Genomic DNA, 19,913 nt, shown 5'->3' on the forward strand with positions numbered 1-19,913 from the left:
GGTCTGGCATTGGCGTGGCTTGATGGGGGCTAGCCTCCTTATTCAGAATCCCTTTGGACCCTGAATAAACAATCTCCCAACTTAACCCAGCACCAAAGCCACCCCCAGACCATCATGTTATCCAACCATGCTGAACAGAATGGGCATCAGACATTTATTCCAGATTTCTCCTTTGTTCGCAGTCTCACAAAAGTTATTCTTTGGGATTGCAAACCTCAACCTTGGATTCATCGTCCACAAACACGTGTTTACAGTCTTCCTCGTGTCCCAGTATGTGTTCTCTATTTTGCCAATTTATCGTTTTCTTGATGGCCAGTCTCAGATAGTGGATTTTCTTGACAATCTGACAGGACCAGCCCAGCTCTCTGAGAAGCCTCTTCACTGGGATGTTGACCCTGGTGTTTAGCGGGTTACTATTTATGAAGATGCAGTTGGGGACATGATGAGGCGTATTGTATAAGACTAGAGGGAATCTAATGTACTTATCTTAAGGACCTCCCACTTCTTCTTTACTTGGTTTAGAGCTGTTGGTGCTGTTCATCTGAAGGAGTTTTTTTTTTAGAAGTGTAATACACACCGTGGTAGGAGGATCTTCAGTTATTAAGCCATGGGGTCTACATGGAAGGCCTTCATTTCTAGGACAAGAACCGTACTGTCGAGTCAGATGAGAGTTCTATTTTTCTGGCCATGTGGAGCGTTTTTTAAATGTGATGCTCAGAAACTCAATTGCTCAAAGGAAGGTCAGTTTTGGCAAGTTCTGTACGACCTAACTGTTTCAGATGTTGTGAACATTTGATTGCATGCGGGTTTTCTAATATTCAATTAGCATTCTGAGCCCATGCAGCAAATCACAGTGGAACATTGACCAGGAGTGGTAGTTGCTCTATACACCTAGTGGACGATGTTCACCAACAACCGACATCTGCAGCTAGAATATCATTTTTTACCACATAGCAAGTATGAGAGTGATTTATAAATTAAACCCATATATACACACACATATACACACATATATACACACACATATACACACACATATACACACACATATAATAGAATATCATTCACCACATTAGCAATGTAGAGAGTGGATTTCTTCAACGTTAAGACTAGTTTAAAGTTATCTTCATTGGAAAGTTCAGTGCTCTTCCTTCAAAAATAAGGACATTTCAATGTGTATGTGTGCATTAGTACTATAGAGGTGTATTAGTACTATAGAGGTGTATATATGTGTGCATTAGTACTATATATGTGTGCATTAGTACTATAGAGGTGTGCATTAGTACTATAGAGGTGTGCATTAGTACTATAGAGGTTGTGATTTCTATTGTAATATAGCGGTTGTGGCATTAGTACATAGAGGGTGCATTAGTACTATACGGTGTGTAAGTACTTATAGCTGTGTATATAGTGTGTTAATTAGTACTATAGCGTTGTATGATGGTGTATTAGTACTATAGCTGTGTATATATGTGTGTATTAGTACTATAGAGGTGTGCATTAGTACTATAGAGGTGTGCATTAGTACTATAGAGGTGTGCATTAGTACTATAGAGGTGTGCATTAGTACTATAGAGGTGTGCATTAGTACTATAGAGGTGTGCATTAGTACTATAGAGGTGTGCATTAGTACTATAGAGGTGTGCATTAGTACTATAGAGGTGTATAGTTTTTGTGGTGTGTAGTCGTACTATTAGAGGGTGTATTAGTACTATAGAGGTGTGGTAGTACATAGCTGTGTATAATGTGTGGGTATTAGTACTATAGGTGTGTATTAGTACTAAGAGGTGTATAAGGTGTGTAGTAGTCTTATAGCGGCTTGTGCATTGTTACTCTAGCGGTGTGCATTAGTACTTCGCGGTGGTGCATTAGTACGGAGAGTGGTATATATGTGTGTATTAGTACTATAGCTGTGTATATATGTGTGTATTAGTACTATAGAGGTGTATATATGTGTGTATTAGTATATAGGTGTTGTATAGTACTATAGGTGTGTATTGTACTATAGAAGGGTCTCTCTATGTGTGTATTAGTACTAAGAGGTGGTATTAGTACTATAGCGGTTGTATTATCTGTGCGCCTTAGTACGATCGCGGTGTAGATATGTGTGTATTGTACTATAGCGGTGTGTTGTATTAGTAATATAGAGGTGTGTATATGGTGATTAGTACAAGCAGTGGTATTATGGTTGTATAGGAATTTAGTGGTTGTGATATTAGTACTTTAGAGGGGTATTATATGTGCTGCAGTACGTAATTATAGCAGGTGTATATATGTGTGGTATTAGTACTATAAGGGTGGGATGATGTGTAGTAGTACCGGTAGCGGGTAGCTATATGCTGTTGTATTGTACTATTAGAGGTGTGGCTAGTGTTGTTTATTATTACTGCGGGTAAAATCTGGGTGGAGTGAGTACTTAAGGGGTGATAGTACTTTAGAGGTGTGTATTAGTACCTTAGCGGTGTATATATGTGTGTATTAGTACCTTAGCAGTGTATATATGTGTGTAGTAGTACTTTAGAGGTGTGTATTAGTACCTTAGCGGTGTATATATGTGTGTATTAGTACTTTAGAGGTGTGTATTAGTACCTCAGGTGTGTATTAGTACCTTAGCGGTGAGTCCAAGGTCGATCAGCGTCTGAAGGTCGTCTCTGTTTTCTGAGACTATCTCCAACGACCAACAACCACCAGAAACCATGCTGAAAACACAAAGCTGATCACACTCTGGGGGGGGGGGGGGAGAAAGTACTTGAGATTGTTTTTGTTTGACATTAATCAGCCCCCCCCCCGGGTGTGTAGCGTTACCGTGGCGACCAGCTGGTCCAGCCTGGTGAGGGTGATGCTGGTCAGTCCTCGAGAGAGAACGAGAGGCACGATCTGCAGGAGAGACCCGATCCCACACAGTCCTCATCGTCATCTCCATCTGACACACACACACACACCACAAACACAACACACACCCACAACACACACACACACATCAAACCAAACACACACACACACCACACCACACACACACACACCACCACACCCACACCCAACACCACACACACCACACACACACACCGTTGCCAACAAGTTCCCTATTTTGCATGGAGTAGTGAGCTAAAACATATCTCATCAGATTCTATGTCTACCAATGGAGTGTGTTCACTGTGTTGTGTGTGTGTGTGTGTGTGTGTGTGTTGGGTGTGGGTGCTGGGTAGATTATATATCATTATATATGATATATATAGATATTTATAGTGAGGAGAAACTAAGATTTAATATATAATTTTAATCCTTTAACCGGGAAATGTTCTTTATTGACTTTGAAAAGTACAAGATTAAAACACATGGAGTTTATTTTGGTGGGGAACTCCTGCTGGGGGCCAGCAGAGGGCGCTGCAGAGCCGACAGACGGGGCCAGTGGACACCCAAAACAGAAACAGGCCTGCACGTGATGTCTGTTATGGAAATATATTCCACCAAAGAGCAGGCACACACATACACACAGGACACACCACATACACACCTACACACACACACCAACACACACACACCTACAACCCACCACACCTACACACACACACACACTACACACAGGACACACACACCTACCCACACACACCACACACTAGACACACATAACACACACACACTCACACACAAACACATACACACACAACACTACACACACACACACTACACACACACACCACACACACAACACACACACACACACACACACACACACACACACACCACACACACACCACACACACACACACAACCACACACACACACCACACACACACACATCCACCCACACACACATCCTTTTAACAGTCTCAGTCTTCGCTAGGTGAAGATGGGAATATAAAAATTTTGTATTATTATATAAATAAAGTTGATAACAAATATGTAGAATAATTAAAAATATACATATACCACTTTATATCAAAAGTCAAAATATTGTCTTATACAGTATATTATGCGACTTCTTTACCTTTTGTCACTTTTGTGATGATCGCACATAGAGAATGAATGGGGGGGGGGCGGCGGCAGGGCCCCAGCAGTGAGGGGTCCGGTGTAGTTTGTCGGTAACCGGGGCCTGGAAACCGGGCCCCGGTGGCTGGAAAACCGGGAACGCGGTCGGCCTGGAAACCCGGGCACCGTTGGACAACACAATGCCCCCCCCCCCCTTATACAGCAGCATTTGTCCGTTTTCAACCGCTTTAACAAGGGTTTATTATAACTTTCTTGGCGATGCCATGGAGAAATACTACACTACCCACAATCCTAAGCGCAGCAGCAACGTCTCTGATTGGTACAGCTCTCCGTTACCATGGCAGTATGTAGCGAAGCCCGCGAAGCCGCTAGCTGGTTCTACGGTGGTTTGTGTGGCTAGCTAGCGGCTAGCTATGGTTCTTAGACTCGTTCCTGTTCTCAACTTGTTATTTTAGCGCTTCCGATGAGTTTGTCGCTGTTGTCGGCTTCTGGCGGCTGTAATGGTGAGCTAACTGCTAACTGCCTGTCAAGATAACTACTCTTACAGTTTTTCACGGATTTAATTAGCCGAGTTTAATGTTTTATGGTCACGATTCATGTCGAAGCGGATGGCTCGTGTCCAGGCTTAACACTCTTCATATCGGCATTAAATTAAAAGTTAAGGCTGTTGAAACGATGTTGGAGGAGAGAAACCAGGAACCAGAGCCTGTTACAGTCGGTAGAGTTTCTCTAATGTTTATTATATTATATTTAACTCTCCACCGGAGTCACACCGCGTTAACACACTATACATCAGCAGTAATCCGGGTACTTACCATCGCGTGTCTTCTCTCAGTGCGTCGCGACTGTGCACACGGCTCGGCGCGCGCGCAGGTGCTGCGCATTAAGTCATTAACTCACGTGCGGCGCATGCGCAGAGACAGGAGCCTGTCCAGCTGCGGCGGCGGAGGGATATCACCTTCACTTCAACTCGATTAATCGACTGCTGTTGGTCTGAAAATGTGTTTTAACAGACTGTAGAGAATATATATGATATAATGTAACTTCCCCACTGGGGATCATAAGCAGTATAAATTATTATGATTATGATTATTATTATTATGATTATTATGATTATTATGATTGTTACCGGGCAGATTGTAGATTTCCTGAAACGTAACTGTGACCTGAAGGTGTCTCAGGGACGCTGACGTCATCTGTCCTTTATTGATGACTAATGAGTCTGATTGTTTTAGGAGAAACACTCCGTGTGTACACAACACACACACACAACACACACAACACACACACAGAGAAACAGGTGTGTGTGTGTGTGTGTGTGTGTGTGTGTGTGTGTGTGTTGTGCTTATTAAGTGATATTGTGAAGACCTGCTGCGTGCCACTGGTCCATGACTTTGCGCATGCAATAAATGGTTAAGTGGTTGTGGGTCTGTCGTGTGTGTGATGTGTGTGTGTGTGTGTATATGGTGGTGTGTGTGTGTGTGTATCTGTCTGTGGTGTGTGTGTGTGTGTGTGTGTGGTAGTGTGTGTTCTGTTTCTGTGTGTATGTTGTGTGTGTGTGTGTGTGTCGTGTGTGTGTGGTGTGTCTGGGGTGTGTGTCGCTGTGTCGTGTTGCTGTATGGGTGTGTGTGTGTGTGTGTGTCTGTGTGCTGTCTGTGTGTGTCTTCGTGTGGGTGTGTGGGTCTGGGGTGTGTGTATGTGTGTGTCTTGGTGTGTGTGTTGTGTGTGTGTCGCTGTGTGGTGTGTGTGTGTGTTCTGTGTGGTCTCTGTGGGTGTGTGTGTCTCTTGTGTGTGTGTGTCTGTGTGTGGTGTGTGTGTGTATATGACTGGTCGTAGTGTGTGGGTGTGTGTTTGTGTGTCTGACTAGGTGTGAGTGTATGATGTGTGTGTTGTGTGTGTGTGTGTGATGATGGTGTGTCTTGTGTGATGTGTGTGTTGTCTATTGCTGGTTGTGTGTGTGTGTGTGTGTCTACGTGTGTGTGGTTGTGTGTTGTGGTATATGTGTGTTTGTGGTTTTATAATACGTCTGCTGTGTGTGTGTCGTTAGTCTTCGTGTTTAGGTTTGTGTGGTGAGTGAATTGTGTGGTGTCTATCTAGTTCTGTGTGTGGTTCGTATGTTTGTGTGTGTTGTCCTCTGTGTGGGTGTGTTATGTTGTGTGTGTGTGTATATGTGATGTCTGTGGGTGGTGTGTATGTGTGTGTGTGTGTATATGTGTGTGTGCTGTGTGTGTCTCTGTGTGTAGGGTTGTATGTAGTGTGTGGGTGTATTGTGTGTTGTGGGGTGTGTCTCGGTGTGTGTGTGTGTTGTGTGGTGTATATGTGTGTGTGTGTGTGTGTCTCGTGTGTGTGTGTGTATGTGTGTGTGGTGTGGATATGTGATGTATGTGTTGTGTGTGGGTCTGATTCAGCATCTTTAACATAAATGACTCGATCAGTTATTTATCTAAAAATTAGAAAATATTCACATAAATACTATTAGTATATTATTATTATTATTATATTATTAGGTTATCAAGTGCAATGTAGTTGTAGTTAAACTATATAATAATTAAAAATCATTCATTGTAGTGTTGGCTCATGTCCCCCCCCCACACCCCCCCCCCCCCCCCCACCCCCCTACGGAGCTCGCCCGACTGGTCTCTCTCACCTGTTGCTTCACTCCGTACCTGGGACTCAGCGGAGCTGCACGCGCCCCGGACCAGCCGCGCGGATTACTTTCAACTTTTTACCTTTTTAAGAAACTTTTACCAAACTGAGCTGTGAGCAGCTTCCGGTTTAAAGACTTTCACATTTAAAGCTCTTATTGTTTTATCTCTCGTTACTCGGACTGATCGGAACCTGGAGGACCAGGACCAGGACCAGGACCAGGACCAGCAGACCCAGCAGACCCAGCAGCACCCGGATCAGGACCAGGGTCAGGACCCGGATCAGGACCAGGATGTCCCGGGCGGAGGAGCGCGAGGACGCGGACTGCGTGTGTTCGGTCGGGATGAAGTTCACGTGGGACATCAACGACCCCAAACTGCCGCAGGTAAAAACGGATCGCTCCCCGGCGCATGCGCACCAAACTCCATTCACTTTCACAGCGATTTAAGACTTTAACACCCAGCGGGAAAGCGCAGAAAGAACTACAAAAACCCCGAAAAAAGTGTCTTCAAAATGATTAATTTTCCATTTTTACCGCGAGGGAAACAGGTTTCATGGTCGACCTGCTCTCCTCACAGTAAAAATGAAAAATTAATCCATATTTTAGACACTTTTTCACAACACAGAAGAAGACTTTAACGCACCAAACTCCAATCACTTTCTCAGTGATTTAAGACGTTAACGCCCAGCGGGAAAAGCGCAGAACAAAACCCAAAACGTCAAAAAAGTGTCTAAAAAATGGGATTTTTTTCTCAGAAACAGTAAAACATGAATTCCTCTCAGTATTCCTTTTAAAACTAGAGTCTTGTTATTGATTAATTAGGTTAATTACCTCGGTCTTCCTTCACAACACAGGTTTAACAGTTACGCAACCAAATCCATGGCACGTTCTCCAGTGATTAAGACGTTAAACAACCCCGCGAAAAAATACAAACAACTCGAAAAGAAAAGGTCTCTAAAAAATGTTTGTTTTGTCAGAAACAGGAAAACATAAATTGCTCTCAGTATTCCTTTTAAAAAAACAACATTTTAGTGTCTAAAAAAAGGTTAATTTGTCATTTTAAGCCGGGAGGAGAACAGGTTGCGTGGAGGTGAAGACTTTAGGACCGAAGTGCGTTCAGTGTCGTGACATTTAAATTAAATCAGTTTCTTTACTGTGTCCTTTTAAAAACTAACATATTAGAGTGTTATTAATTAAAAAGCTTAATTAGCTCGGTCTTCCTTCACAACACAGGTTTAACATTAAAACATTAAAACTCACTCTCACATGATTTAAGACGTTAAACCAGCAGGAAAAGACCAGAAAAAAAACACAAAATCCCCCAAAACGTGTCTATGAAATGTTGTTGTTTTTTAAAGAAACTGGAAAATAAATTCCTCTCTGTATTCCTTTTACAAAATAAAACATTGTGCACCGAAGTCTATGTCCAGCAGAGAAGCTCAGACAACACGACAAAGACCTTAAAAAACGTCTTAAAAATGGTTCGTTTTCCATTTCCCCTCGACCATGAAACCTGCTCTTCTCCCGGTAAACATGGAAGTTAATCATGTTTTAGACACTTGATGTTTTATCATGTTTTAGACACTTTATGTTTTATCATGTTTTAGACACTTTATGTTTTATCATGTTTTAGACACTTTATGTTTTATCATGTTTTAGACACTTGAACGCACCAAACTCCACTCACTCTCACAGGGATGTAAGACGTCAACTCAAAACCCCAAACATGTCTAAAAAATGTTTTTCAGAAACAGGAAACCATGAAGATTAACTAGGTATGTTTATTTGAATTGTAAAAAACGTAAAGTAAAATGACTATATAGCTATATATCGATATATCTATATATATATATTTATAGATAGCACTATAGGATTATTATATATTTGATCCATTATATATAGATTAGATATAATAATATAGATATATATAATTACCAGGAAGGATACCTAAGATTGAGTACTGCTCCCAAAATTAAAAGAATTATAGAATTCCACGTGCTTTTAAAAAGGAGAAGAAGAGAGAAGCGATATAACAAACCCTCATCAGCCGACCCCCCCACCCTTTATCCTTTGTTGATTTCTGCTTCACTGAGTTACACACCCACACACACACACACACCACACACACACAAAACACACCACCACACCAACACACACACACACACACACATACACAGATACACATATTACACACACACATCAACACCACACACCAACACACCACAAACAAACACACACACACACCTTTACACACCCACACACACACACACACACAATGACACACACCACACACCACACACACACACAACAAATACACACAACATCACACACAAACACACACACACAAACCACACATACACAAAAGCACACATTCACAACACACACCACACACACAAAACACACACACACACACACAACATCATCACACACACACTTACAATATACACACACCCACCACAACATCCACACAAACACACACACAGCACCACACACACACACACACCAACCACACACACAACACAACACACACACAACACACAAACACACAAACACACACACACACACACACACCACCGCACATACTGACAACTACACACACATAAACGCACATACACACACACACATAACCACCCACACAAAAATCACACACACACAAACAAAGCAAAGAAGAAAAAAAAAAAACAACCTGAGAAAGTGTCATTAAAATGATTAATTTTCCATGTTTACGAGGACTTTTTTCCCAACCCAAGAAGCAAGGAAACTTGAACGCACCAAACCCATCCAGTTCGGAGAGTGATAAGAGGACGGAAAAAAACACGAAAAAGTGACCAAAAACCATTAAAGGTGTTCTTAAAAACAGTGGTGGTGTTTCTAGGGAGGTGGCTGGTTCCCGGACCGTGATTGAAAAAACACGTTTCCTCCGGTAAAACATGGAAAATTAAACATCTTTACGACATTTTTTCCCAACACAGAAGAAGACTTTAACGCACCAAACTCCACTCACTTTCAGAGTGATTTAAGACGTGACGTTGGTTCAGATCCAGGTTGTAGAAGAAGAATTAAAGTCTGTTCTAGACAGAGAGCAGGGCCTTTCAAATATTCATCACAATCTCATATATACTGGAATGTGTGTTTATTATTATGATTATTATGATTATTATGATTATTATTATTATGATTATTATTATTATGATTATTATTATTATTATTATTATTATGATTATTATTATTATGATTATTATTATGATTATGATCATTATTATTATGATTATTATTATTATGATTATTATGATTATTATTATTATGATTATTATTATGCTTATATTATTATTAATTATATTATTATATGATTATAGGATTATTATGATTCTGATTATTATGATGATTATTTTATTATTAGGATATTCTTATTATGAATTATTATGATGAGTATGAGTATTATTTCTATCTGCTTATGATTATGATTATATTTATTATTATGATTATATTATTATGATTATTAGATTTATTATATGATGATTATTTATTATAGGAGTATTATGATTATGAGTATTATTATTTGATTATATATTATTATATTATGAGTATCTTATTCTGCGTATTATGATTTTTATTATATTCTGATTATTCTGATGCTATTATGATGATTATTATATGATTATTAGATTATGATGATTAGGGATTATATGATTATGATGAGTATGATATTTGAGTATGTGATTATTATTATTGATGATTATTATTATGATTATGATTATTATTATTGAGTATTATGATTATGTTATGATGATTATTATGATTATTATCGATTTATGATATATGAGATTGGGATTATTATGATATTGTTATTATGATTATTAGATTATTATGATTTTTGTTATGATTATTTAAAACCTTGTCTTCCCATGACTTGCAGATTTGGGTTTTATAATTCAGGGACTCAAATCTGTTTTGTCAATTTCGATGTTTTATCCGTTGGGTTCTGCTTCTTTTTAAGGTTGTCGTTCATTCACAATTTTTTTCGCAGATTTTTTCGCAGATTTTTTGGACTTTTTTAATGTTCTTTTATAAAAAAAACTCCAACGCAACAAAATTAAATTAAACCAAATGTGCTGAAAGGAGTGAACTGATCGTTTATTTTATTTTACTTTTTTCTTTCTTTTTACATTTTTTAAGTTCTTTATCAATTGTGTTTTTTCTACATTTAGCAAATTGGACCCAAAAACCCAAAGTGCGAAGCAGCATGATATAATGTAAATCGTTATGAGCGTGATAATTGATGATGATAATATATATGCTAATTATGGTGTTTAGGTAATTATAAATTAAAATAAATAAATGATGAGACCGAAAAACAAGTTCATTTTTTTTCAGCCGGTCGAAACTACTTGTGTGTCGTGTGTCTGTGTGTGTGTGTTGTGTGCTGTGTGTGTGGTGTGAGTGATGGGTGAGTGTGTGGGGTGGGTGTGTGCTGTGTGTGTTGTGTATCTGTATGTGTGTTGGGTCGTGGGTGTGTTCGCTGTGTGTGTGTGGGAGTGGGGTCGCTCGTGTGTGGGTGTGCTGTGATGTGTGTGTGTGTGGTGGTGTGTTTGTGTGTGTGTGTGTGTGTGTCGTGAGTGTGGGAGTGTTGTGCTGTGTGGTGTCGTGTGACTGGTATGTGTGTGTGTGTGCTGTGTGTGTGCTGTGTGTGTGTGGTGGTGAGTGTGTGTGTGTGGGTGTGAGTGTTTTGATGGGCCAGTGTGGTGTGTGTGTCTCTGTCTGTGTGTGGGTGTGTGTGTGTGGGTGCGTGTGCGGTGTGAGGTAGGCCGGGGTGTGTGTGTGTGGTTTGTGAGTGTTTGTGTGTGTGTGGGTTTTGTGTGTGTGGTGTGTGTTGTGTGTGTGTGAGTGTGTGAGTGGGGTGTGTGTGTTGTGTTATGTATGGTGTGTGTGTGCATTGTGTGGTGTGTGGGTGTGTGTGTGTCTATGTATGTGGTGTGGTCGTATGTGTGTGTGTGTGTGTGTGGTGTGGTGTGTGTCTCTGTATGTGTGTGTGCTGTGTGTGGTATGTGTGGTGTGTGTGGGTGTTTGTGTGTGTGTGTGTGTGTGTTGCCCACCCTGGTGTGTGTGTATGTGTGTGTGATTGTGTGGTGCTGTGTGTGTGGTGGGAGTGTGTGTTGTTTTGTGTGTGTGTCTATGTCTGTGTGTGTGTGTGTGTGTCGTTGTGTGGGTGTGTGTGTGTGTGTGTGTGTGTGTGAGTGTGTGAGTGGGGTGGTGTGTGTTGTGTCTCGTCTGTGTGTGTGTGTTGTGTGGGTGTGGTGTGTGTGTGTTTGGTGGCAGTGTGTGTTGGTGTGTGTGTTGGGTGTGTGTGAGTGTTTGTCGTGTGTGTGTGGGGGTGGTTGTGTGGTGTGGTGTGTGTGTGAGTGTGTGTGTGTGTGTCCTTTGTGTGTGTTGTTCGGTCTGTGGGGTGTGTGTGTGTGTGGTGGTTGGTGTGTCTGTCTGTGTGTGTGTCGTGTGTGTGTGTGTGTGTGTGTTGTGTGTGTCTCTGTCTGTGTGTGTGTGTGTGTGTCTAGTGTAGTGTGTGTGTGTGGCACGATCCTTTCCCCTCGTGTGCCGCGTGGTGTGTGTGTGTGGTGTCGTGTGTGTGTATGTGTGTGTGTGTGTGTGTGTGTGGGGGTGGGTCTCTGTCGTGTGTTGTGTGATGTTGTGTGTGTGTGGGTGTGTGGTGTGTCTGCTGTCTGTGTGTGTGTTGTGTGTATGTTGTGTGTGTGGTGTGTGTGTTTGTGTGCTGTGGTGGTGTGTCTTCTTGTCTGTGTGTGTGTGTGTGTGTGTGTGTCTCTGTTGTTGCTTTAAAACCGTTAAAACTGGTTTTTTATTTCCGTTTCCGAGAAATCCAAAACAAGAGTGTCAACAGCTGATATAAGACTGATGTAAAAAAGCACACACACACCACACACACACACACACACACCACACCACACATTTTCACACACAACACACACACAACATTAGACATACACTGACACACACCACACAACACCCACACACACAACACACACAACACAAACACCACACACACATAGAATGACAACCTGACAAAGTCACACACACACACACACCACACACACACACACACACACACACACACACATAGGACATACACTGACACACACACCAACACCACACACACACACACACACACACCAACACACCATAGACATACACGGACACACACACACACACACACACATTTTACGTGAAAAAAAACAAACAAAAATTCTAAACTAATCAGTGTACACAGTTTTCAGGAACCTAATGCTGTCTGTCTCTAACCTGTCTCTCTCTAACCTGTCTGTTATCTCTCTAAACCTGTCTGTCTCTTCTAACCTGTCCTCTAAACCTGTCGGTACTCTCTAACCTTCTCTCTCTAACTGTCTCTCTCTCCTGACCTGTCTGTCTCTCTAAACCTTGGTCTCTCTCTAACATGTCGGTCTCTTCTCTGACCTGTCTGTCTCTCTCTAAACCCTGTCGTCTCTCTAACCTTGGCTCTCTCTCTAACCCTGTCTGTCTCTCTACCGTCTCTCTCTCTAACTAGCCTCTCTCTCTAACCGTCGTTCTCTCTAACCTGTCTCTCTCTAAACCTGTCTGTCGGTCTCTAACCTGTCTCTCTCTAACCGGTCATGCATCTCTCTAAACATGCTCGTCTCGAACTGTCTCTCTCAAACCTGTCTGTCTGCAGGACACTAAGCAGTTCGACCCGTTCCAGGAGTGGACAGACGGATATGTTCGCTACATCTACAGCGGTGAGTCAGACAGGAAGTTATACCGTCAGACAGGAGTGAGATCAGTCAGCAGAGTTATACAGTCAGACAGGAAGTTACAGCGTCAGACAGGAAGTTATACAGTCAGACAGGAAGTTACAGCGTCAGACAGGAAGTTATACAGTCAGACAGGAAGTTACAGCGTCAGACAGGAAGTTATACAGTCAGACAGGAAGTACTCGCCGGTCAGACAGGAAGTTTTAATACAGGCAGGGGACCATGGAAGGTACAACGCAGACAGGACAAGTTATACAGTCAGACAGGAAGTTACACCGTCAGACAGGAAGTTACACCGTCAGACAGGAAGTTACACCGTCAGACAGGAAGTTATACAGTCAGACAGGAAGTTATACAGTCAGACAGGAAGTTATACAGTCAGACAGGAAGTTACAGCGTCAGACAGGAAGTTATACAGTCAGACAGGACTTTACAGCCAGACAGGAAGTTACACAGTCAGACAGGAAGTTACACAGTCAGACAGGAAGTTACACAGTCAGACAGGAAAATACAGTCAGACAGGAAGTTACAGCCAGACAGGAAGTTACAGTCAGACAGGAAGTTACAGACTCAGACCAATCAATTCAGCCAATCAAACATCAGGGTGGTTAAAGCTGTGTTGTGACTGTCTGTGCTGTGATTGGCTGTGATGTGACAGTCTGTGCTGTGATTGGCAGTGACTGTCTGCTCTGTGATTGGCTGTGACTGTCTGCTCTGTGATTGGCAGCTGAGGATAAGAACGCCCAGCGCCACCTGTCGGGCTGGGCCATGAGGAACACCAACAACCACAACTGCCAGATCCTTAAGAAGTCGTGCCTGGGGGTGGTGGTCTGCTCCCGGGGGTGCTCCCGCCTGCAGCTCCGCCCCGCCATCTGCGACAAGGCCCGCCTCAAGCAGCAGAGTGAGTCCTGGGGGGGGTATTATGTGTGTGTGTGCGTGTGTGTGTGTGTGTGTGTGTGTGTGGTGTGTGTGTGTGTATAGTGTGTATTATATGTGTGTGTGTGTATAGTGTGTATTGTTTTTTTATATGTGTGTATGTATAGTGTGTATAGTGTGTATTATATCTGTGTGTGTATATTGTGTATTGTATAGTGTGTATGATATGTGTGTGTGTGTATAGTGTGTATGTATAGTGTTGATTATATGTGTGTGTGTTTTCGTGTGGATTATATGTGTGTGTTGTGTGTGTGTGTGTGTGTGGGCTTCTTTAGTGTGTGTGGGGTACTCCAGGTGTATTATATGTGTGTGTGTGTGTTTATAGTCGTGTTTATGGTTGTGTGTGTGTGTGTGTATAGTGTGTAGTATAGGTGTGGTGTGTGTGTTGTATAGTGTGTGATTATATCTGTGTGGGTGTGGTATGGGTGTATTAGATGGGCCCCTGGGTGTGTGGACGTCTGTGTGCGTTTATAGTGTGTATTATATGTCGTGTGTGTGTGTCTCGTGTGTATATATCTGTTGTGTGTGTGTGTAGTGTGTATTATATGTGTGTGTGTGTTTTGTGCTGTGTGTGTATAGTGTGTATTAATATGCTGTGGTGTGCGTGTGGGTATAGTGTGTATTATATGTGGGTTTGTGTGGGTGTGTGTGTGTTAAGGGTGTATTATATCTGTGTGTGTGTGTGGTGTGTTATAGTGTGTTTTATGGTGTGTGGTGTATAGGGTGTTTTATGTGTGTTGTGTGTGTGTGTGTGTGTGTAGTGTGTATTATATCTGTTGTGGGGCGTGTATAGTGTTGGTTATGGTGTGTGTGTGTATAGTGTGAACGATGTTGTGTGTGTGTGTATAGTGTGTATTAGGTGTGTGGGGGTATTATCGTGTGTATAAATGTATGTGTGTGTGTGTATAGTGGTATTATGTGTGTGGGTGTGTGTGTGTTATAGTGTGTATATATGTGTGTGGTGTTAAGTGTGTATTATATGGGGTGTGTCTGTGTTGTGTGTGTGTATCGTGTGTATAATGTCCCGTGGGTGTGGGTGTAGTGGTACTATCGTCGTGTGATGGTATAGTGTGTATAGTGTGTGTCCTGTAGGTGTGTCTAGTGTGTATGATAGGTGTGTGTGTGTATAGTGTGTATTATTGTGTGTGTCCTGGGTATAGTGTGGTTTATGGTATGTGTGTGGTGTGGTAGTGTGGGTGTATGTGTGTTAGTGTGTGTGTTGTGTGCTGTGTGTTGTAGTGTGTGTTAGTGTTATTAGTGTGTGCTGTAGTGTGATGTGGGTATTTCTATGTGTGTTTGTGTGTGTGTGTGTGTTGTGTGTGTAGGGTGTGTATAGTTGTGTATATCTGAGTGTGTGGTTGTGTGTGTGTAGTTGTGTATAGTGTGTATTATATGAGTGTGTGTGTGATGTGGGTGTGGTTGTTAGTGTGTATTCTAGAGGTGTGTGTGTGTAGTGTGTGTATAGTGTGTATTATAGAGTGTTTTGTGTGTGTCAAGGTGTATTATATGGGTGTGTGGGGTAGTGTGTGTTGTAAAGGTGTATGTATATGAGGGGTGGTGGTAGTGTGTGGTATAGGTGTATAAGAGTGTGTGTGTGTAGTGTGTGTATAGTTGTGTCATTATATGAGGTGGTTGGTTGTAGTGTCCTAGTGTGTATAGTGTGGACTTATTAGGTGTTGTGTAGTGTGTGTATAGGTGTATTATATGAGGGTGGTGTGTGTGTCAGTGTGGGTAATAGGTGTATATAGAGTGTGTGTGTGTGTAGTGTGTGTGTATAGTGTGATTATATGAGTGTGTGTGTGGTGTGGGTGTATATGTGTCTTAGAGAGTGGTGTGTGGTTTTGAGTGTGGTATTCGTGTGTCATGATTGAGTGTCGTTGTCTGTGTGTGTGTAGTGTTGTATAGTGTTGTATTATATGAGTTGTGGTGTGTGAGTGTGTGTTTAGTGTTGTATAATGAGTGGGTGTGTGTGTAGTGTGTTATAGTGTGTATTATATGAGTGTGTGTAGTGGTGTATAGTGTTAGTATATGAGTGTGGTGGTTGTGTTTTTTGTAGTGTTTATAGTGTTTGTGGCATTATCTGCCGTCTTGTGTGTCGTGTGGGTGTTAGGGTGTCCTATTATATGAGTCTCTTGTGTGTGCGCGTTGTAGTGTGTGTATAAGTGGGTAGTATATGAGTGGTGTGTAGTTGTGTAAAGTGTGTTTTGTTTATGTGTATGTGTCCGTGTGTGTAGTGTGTGTCTCATTGTATTTTTTGTGTAGTGTGTGGTGTAGTTATATGAGTGTGTGTGTGTGTGTGTAGTGTGTGTATAGTGTGTATTATATGAGTGTGTGTGTGTGTAGTGTGTGTTAAAGTGTGCTATTCTATGAGTGTGTGGTTGTGGTATGGTATGGTGTATTTGTGTATGTGTGTGTGGTGTGATGTAGCCTATATGAGTTGGTGTGTGTGTGTGTAGGTGTGTATAGTGTGTGATTATATGTGTGGTAGTTGTGTATAGTGTGTATTATATGAGTGTGTGTGTGTGTAGTGTGTGTATAGTGTGTATTATATGAGTGTGTGTGTGTGTAGTGTGTGTATAGGGGTGTAGTATGGTGGTGTGTGTGTGTAGTGCCTGTGGTATAGTGTGATTATAGAGTGTTGGTGTAGGGGGCTATAGTGCTGTATTATATGAGGTGTGTGTGTGTAGTGTGGTCTAGTGTCGTATTTATCTGATGGGTGTGTGGTTGTGTAGTTTGTGTATAGTGTGTATTATATGAGTGTGTGTGGGTGTTAGGGTGTATTTGTTATATGAGTGTGTGTGTGTGTAGTGTGTATTATATGAGTGTGTGTGTGTATAGTGTGTATTATATGAGTGTGTTTGTGTGTGTAGTGTGTATAGTGTGTATTATGTGATTGTGTGTGTGTGTAGTGTGTATAGTGTGTATTATATGAGTGTGTGTAGTGTGTATAGTGTGTGTGTGTAGTGTGTATAGTGTGTATTATATGAGTGTGTGTGTGTGTGTTAGTGTGTGATATCGTAGTATTATATGGGGGTTGTGTGTGGGTGTGATAGTGTGTTATATGAGTGTGTGTGTGTAGTGTGTATAGTGTATATTATATGAGTGTGTGTGTGTGTAGTGTGTATAGTGTGTATTATATGAGGTGTGTGGGGTAGTGTGTGTAGTGTGTATTATATGGTGTGTGTGTTGTGTAGGGGGTATAGGGTGTATTATAGAGTGTGGGTAGTGTGTAGAGTGTGGTGTGTGTAGTTGTATAGTGTGTCTCTATGAGGTGTGTGGGTAGGGGTGTAGGTGTATTAAATGTGTGGGTGTAGTGTGTGTAGGTGTATTTTATTGAGGTGTGTGTTGTTGGGTAGCTGTGTTAAGTGTGTATATATGAGTGTGTGTGTGTGTAGTGTGTGATAGTTGTGTATATAGGAGTGGTGGTGTGTGTGTAGTGTGTGGATAGTGGGTATTATATGAGTGTGTGTGGGTGTAGTGCTGTGTATGTGTGGTACTATATGAGTGTGTTGTGCGTAGGTATGGGATAGTGTGTATGAATGAGGTGTGTGTGTGTGTGTAGTGTGTATAGGGTATTATATCGAGTTGGGTGTTGTTAGTGTGTTGGTGTGTATTATATGAGGTGTTGTGGTGGTTGTATAGTGTGGATTATGGAGTGTGGTGAGTGGTATAGTGTGTGGTTAGTGTGTATAGGGTGTATTATATTGAGGTTGTGTGTGTGGTTGTCGTGTGTATGAGCTGTGTATTATATGAGTGTGTGTGTGGAGTGTGGTATAGTGTGTAGATATGAGTGTGTGTGGTGTAGTGGATCGGTGTATTATGTGAGGTGTGTGGAGTGTGTTACAGAGAAGTTGTTCCCAGATGTAACGGGGCACTGAGTCTGTTTGCAGTGGCCGGGGGCCCCTTTCCTCCCCCTTCCCCCCCCCGCTCTCCCCGGCCCATTACACCTCGCGGGCTACCCCGTCACCAAACTTCTGGGAGGGTCGACGGCAAGGCCATCTTCTTCCAGGTCATTAATCATCCTCATCCCCATACCTCTCTCTCACTCAATTAGTCATCCCATCATCCCTCCCACCTAATACCAGCACCTCTCCTCATTGTAACTACATTACTAGCGACTCTCTGACTTACACAACTGTAGTAGGGAACTAAAGTACTCTCTCCGTACTAGGTTTAGCTTCCTACAGTACATGGACTCCAGACTTCCAGAGACTTTCTGGGTTGAACCAGGTTCTAGTCTGGTCTATTTTGTCTCTTTCGTCTTGTTCTTCTTAGTATTCCTCTTATTCTCTCTTCTTCGTTTCAGGCCTTGTTGGTACACGATTCGTCCTGTAGCACTTGAGATGGACATGATGGTAGTCATAATGACGTCATGATGACGTCATGATGACGTATCCATCATGACATCTCAGGACGTCATCAGACGTCATTAGGATAGTCACATGTCATCTGCAAGTGGCGCAGGACGAATCCGGTCCAATCGGTGTAGAGGATTACGGCCCCTGCACCATCTGTTCCACGGGTACCGGTCAGCTGTTAGCGCCCCGAAAGCTACAAGACGCTGTTAGCCACAGTTGTTTTGGCTACCGCTAACTGCTAGCTAGATAGCATGCTAGCTTGATTATCCTTAAAAGAACGTTAAATGTAATCAAACTGAACCAGCGGGAAAGCAGTCCAGCTAATACAGACATTTACAGTAATATACAGACTTTACAGGTAATAGACAGTATGACAGTATAATACAGACTTTACAGTAAATAATACAGACTACAGTTCATAATGACAAAAACTTTACAAGTATATAATTAAAGAACTTTACAGTAATAATACAAACTTTACAGTAATAATAAAGACTTTACAGTAATAATACAGACTTTACAGTTATAATAGACTTTACAGTAATAATACAGACTTTACAGTAATAATACAAACTTTACAGTAATAATAAAGACTTTACAGTAATTAATTTTTTTTTTTTTTTAAAAAACAAAAATACCAAGACTGTACAGTTATAATAGACTTTACAGTATAATACAGACTTACAGTTTAATAAAGCAATAATTACAGTAAATAAAGACTTTACAGTAATAATTACAAACGTTACGGAATAATAAAGACTGACAGTGTACATAATAAAGAAACTTGACGTTATAATAGACTTTAACAGTAATAAAACAGACGTTAAACAGTAATAAATTAACAAACGTTACAAGTAAATAATAAAGACTGTACAGTAATAATACAGACTTTACGTGGATAATAGACTTACAGTACTAATACAGGACTGTTACAGGAATGAATACAGACTTTACAGTAATAATAAAGACTTTACAGTTATAATACAGATGACAGTTAATAATTACAGACGTTACAGTAATATACAGATTTACAGTTATAATAGACTTACAGTAATAAACAGAATTTACAGTAATACTAACGACTGTACAGTTATTAATACAGATCTTTACAGTTATTAAACAGGACTTTACCGTAAATACAGACTTGACGTTTATAAATAGAACTTTACAGATAAAGACTTGACAGTA

At 41.3% G+C, this 19,913-nt stretch overlaps 1 protein-coding gene and 1 long non-coding RNA gene across 2 annotated transcripts in view; one reads left to right on the forward strand and one right to left on the reverse strand.

The window, feature by feature from the left end:
• The window catches only part of LOC116685700 (uncharacterized), an 11,065-nt gene extending 6,180 nt beyond the window's left edge, over positions 1–4,885 (reverse strand). Inside the window, exons 1-3 of the long non-coding RNA XR_004331018.1 lie at positions 4,806–4,885; positions 2,806–2,923; positions 2,609–2,724 (exon numbers count right to left, since the gene is read on the reverse strand). This is a non-coding gene — a long non-coding RNA (uncharacterized LOC116685700). The remainder of the gene's footprint in view (positions 1–2,608; positions 2,725–2,805; positions 2,924–4,805) is intronic.
• On the forward strand, positions 4,361–18,268 carry gcm2 (glial cells missing transcription factor 2). Its single transcript, XM_032510621.1, has 5 exons — positions 4,361–4,493; positions 6,835–7,021; positions 13,353–13,416; positions 14,159–14,332; positions 18,214–18,268. The coding sequence occupies exons 2-5, from the start codon at positions 6,929–6,931 to the stop codon at positions 18,243–18,245; spliced, it is 363 nt and encodes a 120-aa protein (XP_032366512.1). The 5' UTR covers positions 4,361–4,493; positions 6,835–6,928; the 3' UTR covers positions 18,246–18,268.
• Positions 18,269–19,913: the final 1,645 nt, after the last annotated feature.

This window comes from Etheostoma spectabile, unplaced genomic scaffold (assembly GCF_008692095.1).
Source record: "Etheostoma spectabile isolate EspeVRDwgs_2016 unplaced genomic scaffold, UIUC_Espe_1.0 scaffold121, whole genome shotgun sequence".
NCBI lineage: Eukaryota > Metazoa > Chordata > Actinopteri > Perciformes > Percidae > Etheostoma > Etheostoma spectabile.

Coding starts and splice junctions, on each gene's coding strand:
- gcm2 (XM_032510621.1), top strand. CDS start 6,929: ATGTCCCGGGCGGAGGAGCGCGAGGACGCGGACTGCGTGTGTTCGGTC. Junction 7,022..13,352: donor ACGACCCCAAACTGCCGCAG/GTAAAAACGGAT, acceptor GTCTGTCTGCAG/GACACTAAGCAGTTCGACCC. Junction 14,333..18,213: donor GGCCCGCCTCAAGCAGCAGA/GTGAGTCCTGGG, acceptor AGTGTGTTACAG/AGAAGTTGTTCCCAGATGTA.